At 37.7% G+C, this 24419-nt stretch overlaps 2 protein-coding genes across 7 annotated transcripts in view; one reads left to right on the forward strand and one right to left on the reverse strand.

The window, feature by feature from the left end:
- LOC134795490 (heparan sulfate 2-O-sulfotransferase pipe) overlaps positions 1-4378 on the forward strand; it is a 49578-nt gene extending 45200 nt beyond the window's left edge. The window contains exons 7-8 of one of the 2 annotated variants that reach the window (XM_063767341.1): positions 3009-3163; positions 3935-4375. In XM_063767341.1, the coding sequence (XP_063623411.1) occupies positions 3009-3163; positions 3935-4161 (382 nt within the window). In that variant the 3' untranslated portion in view covers positions 4162-4375. Of the gene's footprint in view, positions 1-3008; positions 3164-3934 lie in introns of both variants that reach the window. The other variant, XM_063767342.1, reaches the window with a different exon arrangement.
- A 2932-nt stretch (positions 4379-7310) lies between these two features.
- The window catches only part of LOC134795523 (glycogen-binding subunit 76A), a 78471-nt gene continuing 61362 nt past the window's right edge, over positions 7311-24419 (reverse strand). For 4 of the 5 annotated variants that reach the window (XM_063767410.1, XM_063767408.1, XM_063767407.1 and 1 more), the window contains one exon: positions 7311-10200. In XM_063767410.1, coding sequence (XP_063623480.1) covers positions 8575-10194 — 1620 coding nt within the window. In that variant the 5' untranslated portion in view covers positions 10195-10200 and the 3' untranslated portion in view covers positions 7311-8574. Of the gene's footprint in view, positions 10201-10277; positions 10407-24419 lie in introns of those variants that run through there. The other variant, XM_063767405.1, reaches the window with a different exon arrangement.

Consider the following 24419-nt stretch of genomic DNA (forward strand, 5'->3'; position numbering starts at 1 on the left):
TTTGCGTTATTTGACATCTGTCACTCACAACAGCAATACAATGTAAAATGTCTCGCACATCGAAATCACAAAGGAAAACAATTGCACTACGAACGTTTACGTTCTACGTCTTTTTTTTAATTTTAGGCCTAGCCGGACACCACCTTTATGAATCGGTAGTCGTCTAAGTAAATCGATATGAATTTTTCATTTTTCTTTTAATAAAAATAAGGAAAAGGTGGATAATCAACTGTAAATATGGATATATTTATCGTCACCTAACAGACAACAAATTTGACACAGAAATAACATAAATAAACTTTAAAATAGATCCCCAGTTAGTTAAGATTTTGACGATGGGTGCGACCTACTCGGTCGGTGTATTAAATGCCTTGCGCGAAAACCATATAATTCTAGCTTTATTTAAATCGCAAATAAAAATTCATTATACGTCACAATTCGATACCTCAGTCTACGTGCCATCCAATCGTAATCGCTTGCTGTGACTATCGATTTGGGTTAGTTACATCTCTATACAGGATGTCCAGTAATTAATGGACAACCTTCTAACCATCGACAGGGCAGCTTAGGCTGGTCCAGAAAATGCACTTATAGGTCTAGTAAAAGTTTCGTGGTTTTCGAGATAATCGCACTTTTGTCTTTTTTACTAGTTAGCACCATACTTCACTTTAAACACCACTAGGCCATATCTTTATTTGTAGAAATGTAAATAGCATGTGTGATACCATTTTAGAATCAGTATTAGATAAACTATTTTTAAGAAAGTTGGCCAATCTGTTCTCCATACATTTTTTTTTCACCACAAGCGACCAGACTTCTTGAAAATGTTATATATATATATATATATATATATATATATATATATATGGGCAGGCCATATTGCGCGCAGAGAAGATGGCCGATGGTGTCGAAAAGTGCTCGAGTGGAGACCACGGACTAGCAAGCGCAGCGTAGGACGTCCACCCACAAGATGGACAGACGACCTTGTTAAGGCCGTCGGAAGACGCTGGATGCGGGTCGCTTCCGACCGGAATGGAGGTCCAAGGGGAAGGCCTATGTTCAGCAGTGGACGTCTTATGGCTGAGATGATGATGATGAGTCAGTTACAACTTAATTAAAAAAAATATATATAATGTACTTAATAAAATGTAGGTACCATCGGTGCGCGAGTTTGACTCGCACTTAATTGAATTATTTTCTTGAAAACATTGTTTCGTTAAAATTGTGTGATCATTAAAGTAGGTATAAAGTCGATAGGTATTGTAAACAATAATTTATTAAGTTAGGCAACAAAAGTATTGGAAATTGTGATAATGAGACCCACCAAAAACATTTTCATGTAAAATGTTGCCAAGAAGAAACCATAACGCTTGCAATGACAAAAAGTTATCAGAAATTTACTTTGAAACTGTTTTTTTTTTTGTTTTTAGAGCTTATAAATAAGTATTACTGATCAGTAACAACGTTTTAATTTCACGGCAGCGTTATTGAGTTAAAGGAATCTGTAAAGTAAAATTATTGATTAAGGTTAATAACCTTTATAAATAGAACCCTTAATTGACCGTCTCCTTTAAAATTGTTACTTTCCTTTAGGTACTTTAACTCGAACACGCTGCCATGAAATTAAAACGTTCTTTACTGATCAATAATAAGTACTCATGTCTATATAAAAATAATAATTCTACATGAAATTATCAGAAATACGTAATGCAAAAAATACATACGTACATATACAATAAAAACTCTAAAACGTGACCATTTCCCGGTCTAGTTAAAATACTGCCATCATAAGATCATTATACTGTGACCCGTCTGCTATGTTTACCGTGCGCGGCGCGCGCTCACGATGTCGGCGAGCGGGTCGCGGGACGCGCGGGCGGGGCTTCACGGTTTGCCGCGCACCTCACCCCCTCAGATTCGTTGATGAGTCGAATCATATCGCCTTAAATATCATTAGCGATCAAAAATAACAGAGGTACTGAAAAACCCTGTTGTTACTCGTACTAGTCATCTACTGCAATAAAATAGATAAAAATACATTTCCGAGCGTCTATTTGCCAAGAGCCAAAGTGAAGTTCAAGAACATGTCAGACTTTATTTTTTACCTTAAATAACATTTTTCTTTACACATATTTTATGAAGAAGCGCCGAACCACGTCGCTTAACGAGTTAACGACCGACCAATAAAAAGCTCCATGACATTCTATTAGCGCCACAAAAACCGTCGGACGAGACACTGCTTGGCTTTTTACTTGCACGCGTTTTTATAAAGTACCACTAGGTTTGCAATTGCCAAAATTTGTCACGTTGAAACCATTTAAGTTTAAAATCCGATGTTATTGACTATTATTGAGAGATTTTTATTTGATTTAACCATGAATGTGCAATTTTATTCAGGTCTATATTTTTAACAGGCTCGGCATGTCTAAAGGTGTACCAAAAATATGATTTCTATAGAGTTCCCAGTGCGTTAAGATTACTACTTTTAGCGGCATTCAATTGAGAAAATAAATGTAGCATCTTGTCAATATGGAAACAAAACTGTACGAAGCACGGTTGCGACATCTAGTGTAATTCTTGGTCGCATTTAAACAGTGACCTCTGGTTTTAAGCTCCAAGCAAAGGCTAGACTAAGAAACTCGGGCGCTAACTGACACCGTCAAGTTTACATATTCTCTCACGATAAATGCACAGTATAGGACACAGATGGTGCTGTATCTAATTGTTTATATAAATCTCTATAAAATGCCCATTTTTTCGGTAAATAAACTGTGGACTGCCTCCAATTCCTGAAAAAATTAACTAGAGTTCTGACTACCGCATTGCGCGTTGGTCTACCAAGAAAAAAGTCTGCAACGATTTTGATAGCACACGCAGTGCAAGTGTTATTTTAAACGTCTAACTTCTATGAAATTATGACGTGTAAATAATACTTAACTGCGTCTCCTATTAAAATCGTTGCAGACTTTCTTGGTTTAACTCTTTAATTGTTTTATTGAATGTTCCAGGCCATTTAACAGCGTAGAGGCGCTGCAGCGCGCGAAGCGTGTCGTGGAGGAGCAGTATGCTGTTGTCGGCGTGCTCGAAGATATGAACTCTACACTGTTGGCTCTCGAGCGATACATCCCGCGGTTCTTCAGCGGCGCGACTAAGCTGTATTGGGGTGAGTCATCATCATCATAACAGACATAGAAGCATGTAGTAAGAGCAGTATGCTGTGGTTGGTGTGACGATTGAGGTATGTATATGAACTCTACACTGCTGGCTCTCGAGCGATACATCCCGCGGTTCTTCAGCGGCGCGACTAAGCTGTATTGGGGTGAGCCATCATCATCATATCAGCTAAATTAAACAACTCAGCGAAGCAATATGCGGTGGTTGGAGTAATCGAAGATATGAACTCTACACTGTTGACTCTTTTTTGCGACACGTCCAAGTTGTAGTAGGGTAAGTCATCATCATCATGATAAAGATATGATGATGACATCAACATATAATGCTAAAATGGACGCCTGCTGGATATGGATTAGCAAATTGCATCAAATCAGGGTGGTTGTCGGTGCTAGCATGTACGCCTGACTTTTCATCGGAGCAATCTCAATTATCTTGGAAATCCTACAACTGTTTCGATTCAATTCTATCATGTCGCAATGGATATTCTGTATAAGCATACGCACTTTGATATCTAGGTATATTTATTAAGCTTACTTACCATCTTACTTGCCCATATTTAAAACCTGTTAATAACGACCTATAACCTGTTATGGTGGGGCGATGAAGCTGATAGTCGATTAGGTAATCGATGTATAGGCGTGCGGAAAAAAATGAATCTCTTGTTTGTTTGTTTTTGCCGTCATAGTGTAATGTTTTTCGATAACCCACATTTTCTACAATTCCTATCACATTTTAAAATGCCTACCTATTTCCATTGCAGAGGAACTAAACACATTCAACCGCATCAACCGCAACGCCTTCAAGCCGCCGGTCTCCGAGACCGTCAAGAACATGGTCCGCGCCAACTTCACCCGCGAAATAGAGTTCTACGAGTTCTGCAAACAGCGCCTCCACCTGCAACTCAAGGCGCTAAGGGAACCCGGAGTAACGCTGCCAGTGTCGCAGCGAGTCAAGCGGCGCGCGATGAAGAGGTTCAGACGAGTGTAGCTGCTGTTAACTGGCCGGAACAAAATACCTGAGATTTGAGTGTTGAGCATTTTTTGGGTACAACGTGAGGCCAATGGACATTGTGTTAGTTGTGAAACTGTTGAAAGCAGTACAAACGCTTATAAGTGTATCGATGAGTATGAAGTGTATCGTTGTAGGTAGTCTTGTAGAGTACATGTATCTATATCTACAAGGTAGGTAGGCAAATCGGAAAGTTGAACAGAGTTGAGTGAATTCAACCATAACTTCCTTAGTTTTCTGACAGTTGTAAAGTTCACGAAATATAAAGTGAGCCGATCATGTTCAAAATGTTTCGAGAGATCGGCTCACTTTTTATCAACCGACGAAAAAAACGGAGGAGGTTCTCAAGTCGACGCGTATATATTTTTTTTTTTATGTATGACCACGCATAACTTTTCACAGAGATGTTCGATTTTGATAATTATTTTTTTATTGGAAAGGGTATACCCCGATGTTGGTCCCATATAAATTTGAAAAAAAAATCCAACCTTAAGGGTAGGAAAATAGGGGATGATTGATTTTTTCACTCACCGATTGTAACGTATGACCACGCACAACTTTTTACAGAGTAGTCGTAATAATAATAAAAATTTGGAAAAAAATCCTACCCTAAGGGTGGAAAAATAGGGGTAATTTATTTATATTACAGAACAAAATAATAGTTAAAGTAGGATTATTAATATAACAGTTAATAGCTAAAGCAAGGTAGGTAGCTATTTTAAAAGTAATCAAAAATTAAGCATGTAAAAATTTGTATAAATTATAGCCACAGAAAATTATAAAATAAAAACTTTTTAACAAAAAAAATAACCGCCGAAAAAAAAACTAAGGAGTCGGTGCCAGCCTCAAACAAACTTGAGCACCTTAGTGAAGCACCTGCACCGACTCCAAAAATAACAAATTGTAAATATATAAATACGCAGATTTGTGTGATTGATTTCAGAAGTATGTATATACATAGTTCATAGGTATTCACTTGCGTTATTGAAGACAAAATAATTATTTCTTTCTTTTCAGTGCGCTATTGTTTTTGTTGGTCGATTCGTTTCGTGTTAGTGCCGGTTTTTTTATTTCCTTTTAGTTTTTTTTTCGGCGGTTATTTTTTTTTGTTAAAAAGTTTTTTATTTCGTCAACTTTACCTTAATACCAATATTTTCATGATTTGCTCTTGTATTCCCATTTGTCCGCTCCCCACGTGACCGCAGACATACATAAGATGGGGACAAATGGTAATGATTTATATGATTACACCTATTCCTATCTGTGACTGGCGGGGACAACTGGGAATACACGGATTTGCTGATCAGACTATGTATACTAAGATGCTCGGAAGAACATGCATCAGTTGACATGTCTATATGCGTGTAGTCGTGAATTAAAAGATTTAGTCTACAGAAGAATCAAAGCTCTCTTTATGCAATCTTAAGCCAAAATCACAATTAATAATAATATTTACATGCCAACATTAAGGCAATCACGTCATCATTCAGAACGCGTCGGATACAAAAAGTGCGATTAAATTTCATCCAGAGCCCACATACTAATGAATAGGAAATCTTACCCTCATCAAGTAGTGCTAAGGTTTCTAAAAGATCGACAACGGGCAGATGACCTACCTGGACTAGCAATTTACCTCCCATAGGCTACACTTACCACTTCGTCGGATTATATGCTTGTTTGCCACCGATGTTATATTACATCTGCCTGTCTGTCATAGTATGTCGACACATTTCGCAGTGTTAAGGTTTCATTCATATGGGGACTGCATCAGCAACACTGCTGCAGCGTTGACGCAGGCGATGTCAGTGTCTATCTCCGTAAAATTTGTAACGCATTGAACTTTCTAATCATGACAGCAATGCGAAATCTACAGCCTCCCCCCTGGGAAATCCCCTGGATCCAGAATTATTTTCCTGTAGGACAAGCTTTTCGTTATATTTAAGAAAAAAATCTAAGTGTATAAATATGGGTGCACGCATCATACTCAAAAATATGTCCCATAGCTCTTATGTCAGCGAATTAAGAACTATGGGACATATTTGTAAGTAAGTTATATGCTCCCATATTTTTTGCTGTATACCTACGGTGCTACATGAGTAGCTTCATTGACGTTGAAGAAGTTGTAAACAATTTGGAAATACACAAGTAGAACAAAGATAGACTTAATTGTATAAGTATACAATACTTGATAAATTCTTGAGTATTTTCAGTAGACATAATATTTATTCATTATTGAAGTAGGTATTAAGTGTTGCAAACGTAATGTACTTTATAGGATTACATTTGATAATGGGGCCCAGTGCTTTGCCTGGCAAGCTCGGCCATTGCAATATACTTGTTTCCTATATACGTTGGATGGTAATATTAATATTTAGCAATTAAAACTACTCACGTTATCGCTTTCACTTAAAAATAATAAGACTATAACATCGTAATCATACGAGCAAATACCTACATTAAACATCAAAACAAACAATATCTATTATATTATTGTTTTGTATAAAAATAAGTGCCTGTTTCTAAGAGAGGTCTTGATACCGATAATTAATTAAATACGTCACTAATTGCGACGTTTTCAAGCAATACGTACCGCAATGTCTGCAGTTAATAAGGCCGATTTCTAAATGAATCCTTATGGAACTAGTGTCTTATTGACTATAAGTGCCTACTCTTTTGCTTTCAAACTCCACCCATTATTTTGTTAGGTACCTACATATAGAAATAATTGGATGAACTTATTTATTTTAGACTCGTTATAATACGTTAATGGTAGGTAATGTTTTGTATTTCACTATCATCCAAGCATTGTGATATATTTTTTGCCTTCGTGTAAATATAATAAGTTGGCTTAGTAGGTAGCTTGTATTAATATTAATTCGTATGGATATTGTACGTAGATAAGTTGGAATTAAGTAACGTTTAACTTTAAGCTAAACAATTAGGTAAGTAAAAGAAAGTTAATTGTACAGTTCTAATACTAGTGTCATATACATGACGACAGTTAAGAAATAATGTTTTATTTATTTCTCAGCAAATGACCCGTACTTATTAAATTTATAATCAAATTCTGTCGTTTTATTTATTGTTTAACGTTGTTAATATAATCGGAATTAAAATAAACACCAATATAAAGATATTATGCACATTAATTTATTATGTTGATAGTTATTAATAAAACAAGTGTCAAATAATAATAATTCATTAGATGGCATTTTATTATTGTAGATTTAGTTAAATTCATATGGCCACATATAAAAGAATTCAGGTACATATACACAGAAAGGTCTAATAAATAGTATGATATTGCTTACAATTAATAATAATTTAATTTCGTACTCCTATAACATTCGTTGGTTAAAATCTCAAAACCGAATCAACGACTAATATCAGTTCTTTATAGGAAAATATGTCATGTCTGCGTGGCTATACAAAAATATAAAATATCCAGTTCATAACATCAATGTAAATAAGTATAAAACAGTTCACATAATCCTCATAGTTACCTAAGAATTGCTTGATGATCGTAATAATACGTGACTTACCTAGTACTCAGACATATATTTTTAACGCTAATAATAGTAAGGTCAATGTGGGTAAGACCGATACAATTTTTGCTTGGGAAGACCGTCATAGGCCAAGAACTCTCGTATTTGTATACGTACTTCGCTCAGACACAGTCAGAAAGGAAGAGCTTCGCTCTTTCTGCTCTACCGACCTTCTGCAAGTGGAGTATGTCTACAAGCGCAAGAGTTTGTAGACGGGTTTACCTGATAGACGGTCTTCTCCACATTCACCACAATAGAAACTTTACAACGATCTAACAAGGGTGAGATTATTATGTCACCACAGATATAATCTTAATAAACAGTTTTACCGAATATCTACAGTTCAATAAGACGACAGAGTGAATATTTAAATCTTTCTAACTACGTGACGTTTCCGCTCATAATTCGACATAGGTAGATCTATTACATAAGGCTTATTGTTTGTATAAACGTATTAAAATATGATAGCATTCACAATTCTCTCGAACAGGACACTCCTGCCCTGAACCTCTCTCCAGTTCCAATATTCCTACAATTTATTGTCCCCGTGGACATTAATATACTGTTACAAGTACAAAACAATTGGATTCGATAAAATATACATTAATTCGAAAAGTCGTTACTGCAAATGGCACTCGGTACGAGTCGCGCACTCGTCGCATTAATATCTACACCTACTCTAAAATGTATCACAATAATGCTTTACAGCTCGAAGCCTCCATAATTTAGGACGTCGCCGAGTACCGCCTAGGAACTGACCGCAGTTGGAACAGGCACAGGAATGTGACTAGTGAGGAGCGCTCCTCGGACTCGGGCCCTGTCGCCTCCGGCGTCACCCGCCGCGGCGTCAGTAGAAGGACGGGTGCCACTCCACCTGTGGGTGCAGCGGCGAGCTCTGCGGCGACGACGACGGCACCGCCGGCGCCAGCGCGCCCAGCGCCAGGCAGTCAAAGCAGTAGTTCGCTCCGCAGTTGTTGTCCCAGAACTGCTGCCCCTTGCATTGGAAGCGGACAGCCAGCTCGAGGCGCTGCCCAGACGATATGCACGGCGCGTATAGAACGAACTGAAAGCGGTCCGAGAACCCGTCGCACGAGCATTGAACGTAATTCGCCTGCAGGTCCGTATACGTTTTCCATTTATTCATCGTGTAGCGAACGTGCACTGTCTTGTTGAAGTCCAGATTGCGTACGCGAACCGAGCCGCAGATCGTCACGTGGACACCGTCACACACCCGAGCACTCTCCAGACACACGTTCTGTATTTCTAGCTTGTCGGTGACGTCGCGCGGCAGCACGAAGAGCGGCACGAGCGTGAGCGCGCCCAGCCGCGGCGGCGGCCGCGCGGGCGGCGAGCTCGCCACGTCGCATCCCGTCAGGTCATCGTACGCTGACTTTGGAATGACAGGAATCTCGTCCATGAATGTTTTGACGTCCGCTAAATCGAGACCCAAAACGTCCGCGAAGCGCACGATTTTCTTACGTCCCGGTGTGCCCGGTGGTGTTTTACCGGTTTTAAGAGACGAGCATCGTCGAACCCTCTGGGGTCTGTCATCTGTGTCTTCGTGCTCCTCTTGATCATTTGTTTCTACGCTAAGAAGTGACGGCTCAATTTCTGGTGCGGGTGATAATTCTTTCTCATCGGGGACTTCACTGGTCACTATTTCTAATGTTTCATTTATTTCTACATTGATGTGATTTTCTTTAATTTCTTCATTTTGTTCTACTGCTGGTTCCTCTTCAATAGACTCGACTTCTGCAAGAGATAGAGTTTCCAAGACTGCCGAGACATCGTTTGTTGGTCGTCTTTCATTCGAGAATACTTCATCGACACATTCGGACTGTTCGCTTTTTGCTGATTCAAATTCCGAATCACTGTCTATGGTCGTACTATTAAGTGTGGGTAGACTCAGTCTGTCTGTTTCCAATGTGAAGGGCCTGGCGATGCAGTCGATTTCATCATAACTGTTATGTCGCGCGCAACCCTCAAATGTGATCGGAGAAAACAGTTTTTTATCGGCAGTGCCATTTTCACGTGCGACCGGCTGTACTTTCACGGGAGACCCTTCTGAGTAAAAAGCTGTGGAGAACTTGAATCCGTTCCGTTTCTTTTCGGGCATCATCAACTTGGTCTGTTCCGCGGGTTCACCGTCGACATCGTAGAAAGGGGGCTCTTCGTCGGTGGGCGAGCGGTCGTTGAAGGACGGGCCGAACTCGTCGACGGGGCTGGAGGGGCTCTCGCATTCTAGCTCGAAGTCGTAGAAGGTGTCGAGATCGCGCTGCGCGGGGTTGGCATGTCGGTGGGGCGCGCCGTTCTCCTTGGCGAGCCAGCTGTTCTCGTCGGTGTCGTGCGCGCCGAGGTTGCGCAGACGCGAGTGCAAGTCGCGCGCGAACGCCGCGGCGCGCCCGCGGCACGACATCGGCAGCAGCGACGTCAGACCGCACTGCGAGCCGGCGTGCTCACCGTTCATCTGAGTCTGAAATGAATAAACAAAACAAAGTTAGTTCACTGACGACAAACAATTGAAACTCTTTTTTACAGTGGAGAGCTTACTTTGCATTTCGGAAACAGTAACACGTACAAGATAAATGTGACAATTAAAATGAAATCTTCTAACTTTTCTTTTAACTGGGTCATGTTTACAAATTAAATTTAGCTTTCATGAGAATTATTTAGTAAATACTTAAATGTTATATTTATACTTTCGGTGTAAATATATTTGTGTAACAACAAAATTAATCCAGGAGTGTTATTTATTCAGTTGTGCGGTCGTGTCGTTGCAAACTCAAGTGACTTATACAATTGCGAGTGTCCGTGCCAAAACATAAATAAACGGCGGCATATACGACAGGAAATACGCGACAGTGTATAGTAACTGCAGATCTGTCCGCCATTTATTCAGTAGAGGGCGTAGGCTGCCTACGCTAAACCAACACAACCGTAGCGGATTAGTGCTACGACTGTACGACACGCTTACTAATCTCAATGAAAATGTGGCTAACTTATACATTATACAAACAAGCCAATTCGAGGTTAGATATATTAGTTTAGCTAGTTATTCGTAGTTTAGACATTTCTTCAACCAAAAACGTCACTTTTGACACTGACATATGTCATACTGATCTCAGTATGATATAGGAAACAGATCGAATAACTAAAACTCGAATGGGCCTAATACATATTCAGTATTGTAAAAAATTATGTCAATTTCATTAATGCATGTAGCAAGCAAGAGATCCAAACTTATAAATAGTAAGACTAATTTCAGATCAATGTCGGTACGCGTGCACCGGTATTGGTATCAAATTGTTTTCCGTTTCTGAATGAATACTTGCGTCTCTAGATAGATGAGAAACCGCGAAATCTCTCTCTCACTATGCTGATACTATACCATGGCACAAAAGTTGAATGTCAAGAGTGAACGACCCCGATAAGATAACGAAATTACACGGTTTTGCTTTATTCAGCCTGAAGTGTTCTGTACCGTGAGCATAGCAAATATACACTGTGATTAAGATAATCACGTATAGGGTTGCCATATGGAAGAATTAAATATAATATAAATATTTTAGGACATTGACGTAAATTGACTAAGCCCCACGGTAAGCTCAAGAAAGCTTGTGTTGTGGGTAGGTACTCAGACAACGATATACATAATATATAAATACTTAAATACACATATTTTTAGCCTTATCAAGGTTCTAAATGATCAAATCACTAGCAAATCCTAAATATGTATTTCAAATTAAAATTTTGGCAAACGAATTGCGATCTAAGAAAGCAGTACTATTTTTCAAAATCTCCGCTTTATGAATTTACGGCTCCTTAAATACATAGAAAACAACCATGACTCTGGAACTGTATCATCATACAAATAAATGCTCTTACCAGGATTCGAACCCGGAACCATCCTGATAAAAATCCTAACATCACCCTAAAAATCCTGACATTTCTTGTAACAGGGATTTGGCGTAGCTTGAACGACGGCGCTGCGCTCTGATTAAAACTGTGTAAACTTTGTAATAAATATATCATATCACGTTAACATTTTTTTTATGAGGTCATTCCTAAAAATCCTGACTCTTGCCAAGTCCGGGCGCAATCCGGGCAAAGGGTCAAAAATCCTGACATTTCCGGACAAATCCTGACGTATGGCAACCCTAATCACGTATGAAGACATGCACTTATAAAACAAAAATAACATTTTACAGTTCTACACTATGTATAACTAAATCCGCCGTTACGAACTTTTAAACATGACTCTGATCACGTATCTCATACAAGTAGGCACTGAACAGTATCTCAATTTTAAATATCTATAATTAGGTATTCAATTTTTTTTCTTATACTAACAATTATGAGCACTTTATCAAATTATTATTTATTGGCATAGTGACGCATTGGGAGATAAATTGATATTATTATGTACCTACTGTTTATTGGAATTGATGTCTGCATGTCATGACCTTTTCTGTTTTACTCTTAGTTTTTATTCTAGAGTTAGACCAAGAAAAGTCTACAGCCATTTTGATAGCCCACGCAGTGCAACTGTTATTTATACGTCATAATTTCAATTTCATAGAAGTTTGACGTTTAAAATAACACTTGCACTGCGTGGGCTATCAAAATCGCTGCAGACGTTTCTTGGTCTAACTCTATCATCATTGTTATCAACGATGACTGCATTTGTGACTTCTCTGTTCATAGACCGAATTAAGTAGGTAAGTAGTTATCTTTCACCTCCACAATGACACATACACAAGTCAAAAGTTTTCCTCGACATTTAAATAATGGAATCATTTTAGCACAATAAAATTAAACATTTAAATAAAAAACCGGACAAGTGCGAGTCGGACTCGCCTACCGAGGGTTCCGTACTTTTTAGTATTTGTTGTTATAGCGGCAACGTAAATACATCATCTGTGAAAATTTCTACTGTCTAGCTATCACGGTATTCACGGTTCATGAGATACAGCCTGGTGACAGACATACGAACAAACGGACAGTGGAGGCTTAGTAATAGGGTCCCGTTTTTACCCTTTGAGAACGGAACCCTAAAAACCATAAGTACATCAAAACAATTGACAGTTGTCACCAAACTAGGTCGAACTTGTATATTGGGAACCATATTAAGGTCACCACTTCACGGTTTGCGTACTCGCCCTGCAAATTTGGGCTGAAGGCCGTACGTTGACAAGTCGCCGAACCTTCCACATCTAGGTCGTCCAGCCATGACCTAACTTTACACGAGCACTACCGCAATATACCTATACCTAGGTAGCGGACTCGGTATAGGTATATTGTTCCAAATATAATAGCCAGTGTTATTGTGGAGCACGCCATTATTAGCTGACTTATGTAATAATAAAATAATAGATAAAGTGTATAAACAGATCGCGAAAACAAAGTCATTGCTAGGTCAGACATTTTTAGGCTAAATATACCTACGTGTTTGTTATTCGACTTAAGGAAGTCTAAATATTACTCCATCAAGTTTTAGTAAGTACATATATTATATCAGCATGGTGTGGACCTAAAAAAATCATTTAAAATTTAATTTAAGAGTCATGTGTAAATATGTATTTAAATTTTAAATACATATTTACACATTACTCTTCTACTTCCTAAAATGTGGTATACTTGGATGCCGATTGTATGTACGTAGAGCCTCGACCTATCTGCCGGCTGAACCATGTATTATTTTTGAGCTAAAATGCCGTGCAAAGTAAACTGCGGTTTTCAATTTAAAATGACCAGGGTCTAAGAACTCACACATTTTTGTATATACATATGATGGTGTTGCCAACTCGTGAAGTTATAAAGTCTATCGTTTTAAAACGTCAAATAAATTTATCGTTGCCTTCTTCAAAATTGAACTAAATTAACCGAGCGAAATTAAATTGGCGTCAATATCACATGTTGGGTGCACGCAAACACGGTCTTGTGATTGTTATGGAAACTGCGCGGTAACCCGCGTTGTTTATTGGGGCTCGATGTAAGTTACAAGTGCATGAGCGTCAATTAGTCCAAACCACATTAGTCACCTCGAGTACAAATCGGTGCCAAAAGCAAGCGAACCGATGCCGACGTCACTTTAAGCGGAGACGATCATAAAACGATCTAGATGCTATGAATAGGGCAGGGCCGGTCCCGTGATGCTGCCTCGAGCCACGCTGGGCTATTATCCAATCACAGCGCGGTCACCGCTCCGAGCCTTCACTGCACAACGCCACTTGTTATCGAACATAAATAATAAAGGAGCATCTTCAATATATTATTACCGAGGGGCAAGAGGATTGGTCTTGGAGGCAGACAGAAGCCGTTTATCAACGCTGGGCGAGACATTTAATCGAAAGTGTTGTTTAAATAGGTTCCTATCTACCACAGTTATCTAAAATGTACTTAAAAGAGCTTAGTGAGGTTTTATTAATACATATTAATGACGAAGTACTGCAACGGTGACCTGACGAACGTCTATGCTATGGAATATCCAAAAATACCCGGTGAATCTTGACGTCATTGTCTGTGCAATGACGTACGATTAGTTCGGTTTTATTATATTTCAAAGCGGATAGATTGCACGCATCGCTTTTAGAATAATTTAGGTTGAAACGATGACCAACTCCAGCGCAATTGAACAGCCTAAATCACAGCTACATCATGCTGAATTGAGATTGAGCTAAATATTTTGTTAAATGTCAGACAATGTCAGAAGACAGAAGAGTAAAGATGCTCAAAATGTGACACATTACGCACCGTAGGTACATATAAAGTGCCTTAGATAAAGCTGATAAAAATGTCCCACTGCTATAAGTATGTATCATTAGGTATTTAAATAACAATAAACAAACTCATTTTCGGGTAGTTATAACATTTGACGACCGGTCTGGCCTAGTGGATAGTGACCCTGTCTGCTAAGCCGATGGTCCTGGGTTCGAATCCCAGTAAGGGCATTTATTTGTGTGATGAACACTAATATTTGTTCCTGAGTCATGGTTGTTTTCTATGTATATAAGTATGTATTTATCTATACAAGTATATATATCGTCGCCTAGTACCCATAGTACAAGCTTTGCTTAGTTTGGGGCTAGGTTTGATCTGTGTAAGGTGTCCCCTAATATTTATTTATTTATTTATTTATTTATTGGTTAACCAACCAAATACAAAACCGCCTGAATCTCAGTGACCTGAACGACCTGACTTTAACCTACATTATTTGATCATGTAATATTTTCATCTACCCTCAACTGGCTTAAGGAGCCATTTGAGGGTAGATTTTGTTTACTTTTTTTTAAATACCTAAAGATACAGAGTATACGTGCAAGCTATAATAGAGGATAAAATCCTAGAGGCATTGCAGATATTAGGTACCTATTTGTATTTAAGTCCACAACTTATTGTTTCAACCAGAGGGATAGTCACGGGTCACGGCTGACACTCACTCCATAAACAAACTTGATCACGTTGTTCTGTTGTACAATTGCGACACATGATGCTACCGACAACAACAACGTCTTTCATGGACTACTGCCGTTTAAGGTGACAGATAATAAAAGTAAAAGTAAGTACCTGATAATATGATGTAAACATTGTAGGTAAACATGAACGAAATGTACTGTTTTTTATGTAAGTAAAGAAGTGAATGTACATATACTCAAGTGCACTGACGAAAGGACAAGTGTCACCAAGGCTTTTACCGTCTATAAAAAAAAGTATTAAATTTTATTGTTTTAAGCTCAGGAGCCAAATGGGTAGGAATCAAGTTACAAAGCAAGGTATATCCTATTGAAGAGCAAATATTAGCCAAATTGCCTGCTAAGTTCAAAGGTGTGTGTTTGCGGATTAATATTATCAGCAAATACTAAATACCTATTTGCAGTCAACTGCATTCTGTGTCTACCTAAGAGGATTATCATGATGATAACAGACCTAATTGATACCATACTATAAAAACAATATACATACTTACGAACATCAGTAACCAACATGAGAAATTGCTGATAAAAACATATATTTATTTTTTACTAAAAACAACCAAGCATTAAATGTGTGATTCATAACACATACTTGTAGCATTCGAGCATTTTTGTAGTTATCCATACAGTGCTGTTTCGCATGGCAACTAGGTAGTCTAGGTTCTAAGTGAAAGTATTACGTGGTATTTTGACTGAGAATACATTCGTTCCACCTTGGAGAAAATAAATAAATACCTGTGGGTTTGTAATACGTACGTGCCTAATTGTCAACATAGCCAGACGCTTCTAGACATCAGTCAAAAGCATAAATATTTATCATTGGACGTTAAAAGAATTAAAGATTAATTAAACAACTGCTTAACACAAAAACTCACTGAAAATCATCCATTAATTACATCACACATTTAGGGGGAGGGAGGTGGTCAAGAAAAAAACCTAGAGATTCGTGTGACGTAATAAATGAATAAACCCTTTGGGGAATTTAGAGTTCAACAATAAAGATTTCAAAAGTAAAGATAGGCCCGATCATATACCTATGTAATTCCGAGTGAACATGCGCATCAACAACGAGGTTTGTGCACCAACGTCAAAGGCCCGTCTTTACGAAATTACTTTAGTCAATGTCCGTCAACGGAAAATAAACAGTTTGATATTTCTAAAACTGTTAAATTGTACTGCACTTAGCTCTTCTAAAAAGTTTGCCGAAGCCTCTAGGGTTTTTGCTAGGTAGGTATCGCCATGTCAAACCATATGAATAGCGATGATATTTGCACAGGCATTAGTATTGTTTAGTCATATCGTAACTTAAGGAGCTCAATGAATAGCCCGATAAGAACGGTCATCGAACTCGCAGATAAAGTATCGAATGTTACCGATATTGCTATAAGAAGCATGTTGTGGAGCCAAGACTAGTTAAGGACAAGAACTAGAGATAGATCATAAATAGTTTAAATTTATTAGATTTCTATTTTATTTAGATTTAAGCTAGTTATTAATTTATTTTAGTAATACCTCTGTATATATCTTGTTTGTAAATAAAAGTTATATTATGTTTAAACAAAACAACATATTCTAATCTAAGTTGTGCTGTGTTACAATAATAAGATTTTGACAATATTTTTATTTTTGGTACCAGCTCTTATCGCTGACTGTATTACTTTTCTTTCCACAGGCAACTAATGGGTACCTACTCATCGAGACAATTCTAACAACCCCAAACGCCCCCAACCAATTAGTTTGCGTTGTTTTATCACAGATTTCCCATGCCCACCTCCTATCTCCATCGTCAGATTAGCTCCAATGTCGTCATAATATAGTATTTGTATGCAATAAAAACTTTTTACAAAAAAAATGAAACCGACTTCAAAAAGGATGAAATAAAATATTATCCTTTTTTATGTCTATGCGTTACCAACTGATATGTTTGAAGTCGGTGCCAAGCCAAATTTTGAAGCATACCATGACTTTGGTGCGATTCGATAAGGATTTACCTACGTTGGATTGCCTTACACGACGACAATGAACGTACTTTCTGTAGGTACAGTCGACGTTAAAAATATGTTTATACTTTTCGCCTTATTCCAAAGGAGTAAGGTGCAAAAGTGTAAACATATCATTGACGTCGACTGGACCTAAGAACACACCTCAGAACACACGATCAAACCTTCTTGGCGCAGTCCGTACCATATTTGTCGGCACATTAGTGTAAATATAAATGCATTTTTTTGCCGTCGTAGGTATTTTTTAAAGAGCATTTCTTACTAATGCTCGAACAGTCTATAGCACGCAAGTGTGGGATTGGAACTGAGTTATTTCCCGTCCCTTATCCAGAGGACTACATTTCAAAATATAAAACAATTCAAGGAATTTACCTTCTTGCCTAATTTCACCTAAAGGGGTTCAGTTGTTTAGCCATGAAAAGGCGACAAAGAGGCAGACAGAATTCTTTACACATTTATAATAGTTATTAGTACAGTTCTAATGGGATTTATAGCCATAAAGCTGATTAGTTTTGACTGGTATTGTTACTACTTGCCTTGGCACCGACTTCAAACATATCAGTTGGTAACGCATAGACATAAAAAAGGATAATATTTTATTTCATCCTTTTTGAAGTCGGTTTCATTTTTTTTGTAAAAAGTTTTAATTTTACCATTTTTAGTTTTAACGCATTGTTAAGAGCGCGACGCATGAATGCAAAACAAGATCATGTTTAATACTAAATTCGTGTACCTATTACTTTAGTAAATATGTAATCAGGAATTTTCTCTAGTCCGTCTGGGAAATTATAATTCCTGTCAACTAAATCCATAGGCTGAGGGATTGGGTCAGTGGCCCGCCCCGCCACTGACCCAATCCCTCAGCCCCCCGATCACTCAACCTCACAGCACATCAACCCCTGATCCAGGAACCCCTCGATCCTGAACCAGCAACCCTTCAACCGCCATTCCCCGACCCCTTAATCCCTGACCCCTTAACTCCTAACCCTAACCCCCGATCAGTAGCCTTACCAGCTTACCACGAGTTTGACATTGATATATTCGCTAGCATGTGTGTAACTTACTTCCTATGCATCTCGCTCGTACAAACCTTAGTGTGAGCGAGATGCATAAAAAGTTACATTTAGATGCATAAGACGTTAGCGAATATGTCAATGTCAAACTCGTGGTAAGGCTACAGTTGCAGTACATCAAATTGGTGGTTTTCGCAAGCAAATGCTCGAGTTACTTTAGAAAACCCCGAAATCACTTAACACGTGCCTTTAAAAATTGAGAAGCTCCCTCAATTCCTCATGGATTCCATCATCAGACCAGAACCAAAAATAATACGGAAACACCTTGGAGGTAACTTCTTCCAAACAAAAAAAGAATTACTCAAATCGGATCACAGGTGCCGGAGTAATCGCTGAACATACTTACATTTAAAGAAATCATCATCATTATCATCAAAATAATCATCATCATCAGGTCTACTTCATCAAATTGGTGGTTTTCGGGAGGAAATGCTCGAGTTGCTTAAGAAAACGCCCAAAACACCATGCATGTGCCTTTAAAAATTGAGGAGTTCCCTCAATTCCTCATGGATCCCATCATCAGAACAGAACCAAATTAAAATGGGACCAACTCGGAGGTAGCTCCTTTCAAACAAAAAAGAATTACTCAAATCGGACTACGGATGTCGGAGTAATCGGTGAACGTACATAGAAAAAAAAATAGCCACAACCGAATACAGAACCTCCTCCTTCTATGAAATTGAAGTCGGTTAAAAATTCAGCTCAATCGGAAATGGGGAAGTGGCTCAAATATAATTAGCTTCCAAGATTTGACCCACTACCAAATTAACACAATAGAATGCTCACTAGTGATAGGTATAGTCTAGTTAAGCGCGAATGCAAAATTTAAGATCAGCGTATTTTATGTAAGGCGCCGAACCCATGTAAGGCCCCCAATGTCTAACAAAGCTCACTTCTTAATTTTTAAGTCAGTAAATATAAACATTGTTTTATAAGCCAAAGCTACTATTAATACTCGATGATTCTATAAATGATTATATAAATTTTGTTGTGTTTTTCTTAACATCCATAGTTTTATTTTCATAAGTACCTCATCATCATCATCAACATCATTCAGCCTATATACGTCCCACTGCTGGGCACAGGCCTCCTCTCACTCGCAAGAGGGCTTGGGCTATAGTCCCCACGCTGGCCCAATGCGGATTGGGGACTTTACATACACCTTTTGAATTTCTTCGCGGATGTATGCAGGTTTCCTCACGATGTTTTCCTTCACCGAAACGCAAATGGTAAATATCAAATGATATTTCGTACATAAGTTCCGAAAAACTCATTGGTACGAGCCAGGATTTGAACCCGCGACATAAGTACCTATCTATAAATAAATAAGGTGACAGTGCCGTTTAATAATGTCGCTAGTTTTCTAGTACGAGCGTCATAAATGGTATCTATCACAATAGTGCCACTATACAATTTCCTCTAATTTATTGTAAAGTGAAAAAAATATACTCGGCATTAATTATAGACTAAACACTGACACTGATTGTCGTACTCAGTGCTAAGAAAATTCAAGACAGTTATAAAGATAGTATAGTCTGGGAAACAGCAAATATAAAGAGTTTACGACGATCTTGAACTCTATACGAGTCTAGAACGGAACATTCGTCTGGCTCAATGTCAACAACCTTGGAGATTACACTATATTGAAATTCGCTCATATTTAAATAAATGTTAATGTTAGTAATTTTAATAAAACGCTTACGTTCTCCACGATAAACAAATAATGATTCACATCGCGATCACGCCACTAAAATATTTTACATTATTAATATAGATATCACACACACACTAAAATTGCCACTTTTTAATAGTTTCTCTACAAGTTTATAAAACATAACCAGACACAAAAAAAATTAAAATGTATACTGCATACCTACATATATATTAGCAGATAGATAAAAACAAATCTATTTAATACATAAATCTACATATAATAGCAGATAGATAAAAACAAATCTATTTGATATGTAGCTACCTAATAACAGAAGCCGTGCGACTGTAGGTACGATATTATAAAACGAGTCGATTAAAGGCGATCAAATACAAAATTAAACAATTGAATGAATGGTTCGAATGAAAAGGAATCATGTATATGTCGCTGTAGAGGGCAAGCAGCGGTCGTAAAGTGTGGAGCTATAAGTACGTAAGAGGTGTGGATATTGGCCTTAATACAATGACGGCACACGCACACGACAGTCTTAAATTTAATAAGTACGCACGCAATCAATAGTTATTTACGATACAAGTGCGAAATTCGCAACGAGTGGCGATTGAAGCTCGAAGGGAGTGTTTTAAATCGACTAGAGTTACGAATTACCTATTCGCACGTGTATCGTACAACGTTTTACAGTAGGTACATATGTCCTTTAAGACATGTTTTTCTATGTAGAGAGGATAAAGGAATACATATTTTAAAGTGTTTAAAATTTTAAACACCCCAAATTTGAAATTTGATGATTATTGTGTAGTAATAAATGTTTAAGTAATAAATCGGAATATATATAAGTAATCCCCTTGCAAACAATGCAAACAATTAGTTTCGTACGGAACACTAAAAGTAAAAACTTAATTGGTGCGGAACTAAGTAGATAATATATGTGGATTAAGTTATTACACAACTGTGACTTGCATTGCATCCGCTATTGCTATCATGGCATGATAACATGTCACATATCACAAGTTCATCATACTTTAACAAGTGACTTAGGTTAGATAGGAAATAATTAATCCTATCTGTAAATATACTTTGACTTTCCCTGTGTATTTCATTATAGGTACTAACTCTTGTTAGTGTTAGACTAACCCCGAAATCGCGTACCGTAAAACGGGGTGAGTAGGTTTCGCGGGGAGAGGTGGGTTATGAATGGGGAGAGAAGGTTTGAGAGGGGGGTGAGAAGGGATTTTAAGATTACTGCTACAAAAATAATGTATTCCAATTTAAAATGGAGCTATAGTAATACGCGTAATAAAAAAAATCGATCCAACAATCTTCCAAAATCACCTTTGAATGAAAACCCCTCTCACCCCAAATACGAGGCACTACGGGGTGAGGTGGGTTTTCCTCTTTATCGTCAAAGTTATGAAATGGAACTACCCAAAATAAAATAAAAACTAAAATACAAACATCCGGAACACTTATTATATACACCATTCAGTTTTCATATGTAAAAATAAAATGTTATCGAGGTTTGAATTTCAGTTTTGACCCTACTCACCCCATTTTACGGTAATAAAAAATTGGTTGTTTCAAATAGTTATGACAATTCCGATGTCTATGTTCTGTCGCGGGAGAGTCTTTTTTTTCGCGATTTACATAGTAAAAGTTACGCAGTATGACCTATAGGTATATTCATCTCGCATAACTTGTCTACGGGTTGAAAAACCACCCCGTATGGGTCATAAAAGTTCGGGAAAACCAGCGTCTTCTGTGGACATCACGAAACTTAACCGATTTCGGTACATTTTCTAAAACTTTCATCATACAAATTTTAAGGAATAGAAGTAACATGCCGATTAGGATAAACTATTAAAGTTCGTTTGCTGTATGATGTCCGTAGGAAAGTCGCATATTTACTTAAGGCGATATGATTCGACTCATCAACGAATCTGAGGGGGTGAGGTGCGCGGCAAACAGTGAAGCCCCGCCCGCGCGTCCCGCGACCCGCTCGCCGAGATCGTGAGCGCGCGCCGCGCACGGTAAACATAGCAGACGGGTCACAGTATAATGATCTTATGATGGCAGTATTTTAACTAGACCGGGAAATGGTCACGTTTTAGAGTTTTTATTGTATATGTACGTATGTATTTTTTGCATTACGTATTTCTGATCATTTCATGTAGAATTATTATTTTTATATAGACATGTGTACTTATTATTGATCAGTAAAGAACGTTTTAATTTCATGGCAGCGTGTTCGAGTTAAAGTACCTAAAGGAAAGTAACAATTTTAAAGGAGACGGTCAATTAAGGGTTCTATTTATAAAGGTTATTAACCTTAATCAATAATTTTACTTTACAGATTCCTTTAACTCAATAACGCTGCCGTGAAATTAAAACGTTGTTACTGATCAGTAGTACTTATTTATAAGCTCTAAAAACAAAAAAAAACAGTTTCAAAGTAAATTTCTGATAACTTTTTGTCAGTGCAAGCCTTATGGTTTCGTCTTGGCAACATTTTACATGAAAATGTTTTGGTGGGTCTCATTATCACAATTTCCAATACTTTTGTTGCCTAACTTAATAAATTATTGTTTACAATACCTATCGACTTTATACCTACTTTAATGATCACACAATTTTAACGAAACAATGTTTTCAAGAAAATAATTCAATTAAGTGCGAGACAAACTCGCGCACCGATGGTACCTACATTTTATTAAGTACATTATATATATATTTTTTTAATTAAGTTGTAACTGACTCATCATCATCATCTCAGCCATAAGACGTCCACTGCTGAACATAGGCCTTCCCCTTGGACCTCCATTCCGGTCGGAAGCGCCCGCATCCAGCGTCTTCCGACGGCCTTAACAAGGTCGTCTGTCCATCTTGTGGGTGGACGTCCTACGCTGCGCTTGCTAGTCCGTGGTCTCCACTCGAGCACTTTTCGACACCATCGGCCATCTTCTCTGCGCGCAATGTGGCCTGCCCATATATATATATATATATATATAACATTTTCAAGAAGTCTGGTCGCTTGTGGTGAAAAAAAAAAATGTGTGGAGAACAGAGTGGCCAACTTTCTTAAAAATAGTTTATCTAATACTGATTCTAAAATGGTATCACACATGCTATTTACATTTCTACAAATAAAGATATGGCCTAGATGGTGTTTAAAGTGAAGTATGGTGTTAACTAGTAAAAAAGACAAAAGTGCGATTATCTCGAAAACCACGAAACTTTTACTAGACCTATAAGTGCATTTTCTGGTCCAGCCTAAGCTGCCCTGTCGATGGTTAGAAGGTTGTCCATTAATTACTGGACATCCTGTATAGAGATGTAACTAACCCAAATCGATAGTCACAGCAAGCGATTACGATTGGATGGCACGTAGACTGAGGTATCGAATTGTGACGTATAATGAATTTTTATTTGCGATTTAAATAAAGCTAGAATTATATGGTTTTCGCGCAAGGCATTTAATACACCGACCGAGTAGGTCGCACCCATCGTCAAAATCTAAACTAACTGGGGATCTATTTTAAAGTTTATTTACTTATGTTATTTCTGTGTCAAATTTATTGTCTGTTAGGTGACGATAAATATATCCATATTTACAGTTGATTATCCACCTTTTCCTTATTTTTATTAAAAGAAAAATTCATATCGATTTACTTAGACGACTACCGATTCATAAAGGTGGTGTCCGGCTAGCCCTAAAATTAAAAAAAAGACGTAGAACGTAAACGTTCGTAGTGCAATTGTTTTCCTTTGTGATTTCGATGTGCGAGACATTTTACGTTGTATTGCTGTTGTGAGTGACAGATGTCAAATAACGCAAATAAATATGCACACAGTATATGTCGGTGACTTTAGTTCGTCTACGGATCTCCTCATTTCTGATTTGATCACGCAGAGAAACTCCGAGCATAGCCCTCTCCATAGCTCGTTGAGCGACTTTGAATTCTCAGATGAGGCCGATAGTGAAAGACCACGTAACTGACTGAATAACACAAAATATTAAAAAAACTTGTCTTATACCCGCCTTATTTTGAACTCCCTGTAATCACACCCCGTATTCCGCACCCTTCACAAATAATCTGATTTAGTAAAGTTTACTATTTTTTTTTTTATGATCTTGATCGCGTAATAATGTGTAAAACCCAAAATAGCGTCTTAAAACGTATTAAATTTTTTATAATGTGATCTTATTAAGCATTTATATGAGAAGAGCGACAAAATTTTACGATAGTTATTTATAATTTTTTTTTCGTTTTCAATAAAGAAGGAAGTTTGAGAAAATTTTGTTAATTAACAATTGCCTAAATAACTTTAAGATAAATTTCTACAAGTAGTACATTTGTTGACATGTTTTAAATACACCATATTTTTTTTTTAATTTTCAATGAATATTTAATACCTTTAAAATTACATATATTTAATGTTACGTAATCGCTTTTTCACGCCGAAAATGAGGCGTGGAGGAC

The sequence above is a fragment of the Cydia splendana genome, chromosome 12 (genome assembly GCF_910591565.1).
Source record: "Cydia splendana chromosome 12, ilCydSple1.2, whole genome shotgun sequence".
NCBI lineage: Eukaryota > Metazoa > Arthropoda > Insecta > Lepidoptera > Tortricidae > Cydia > Cydia splendana.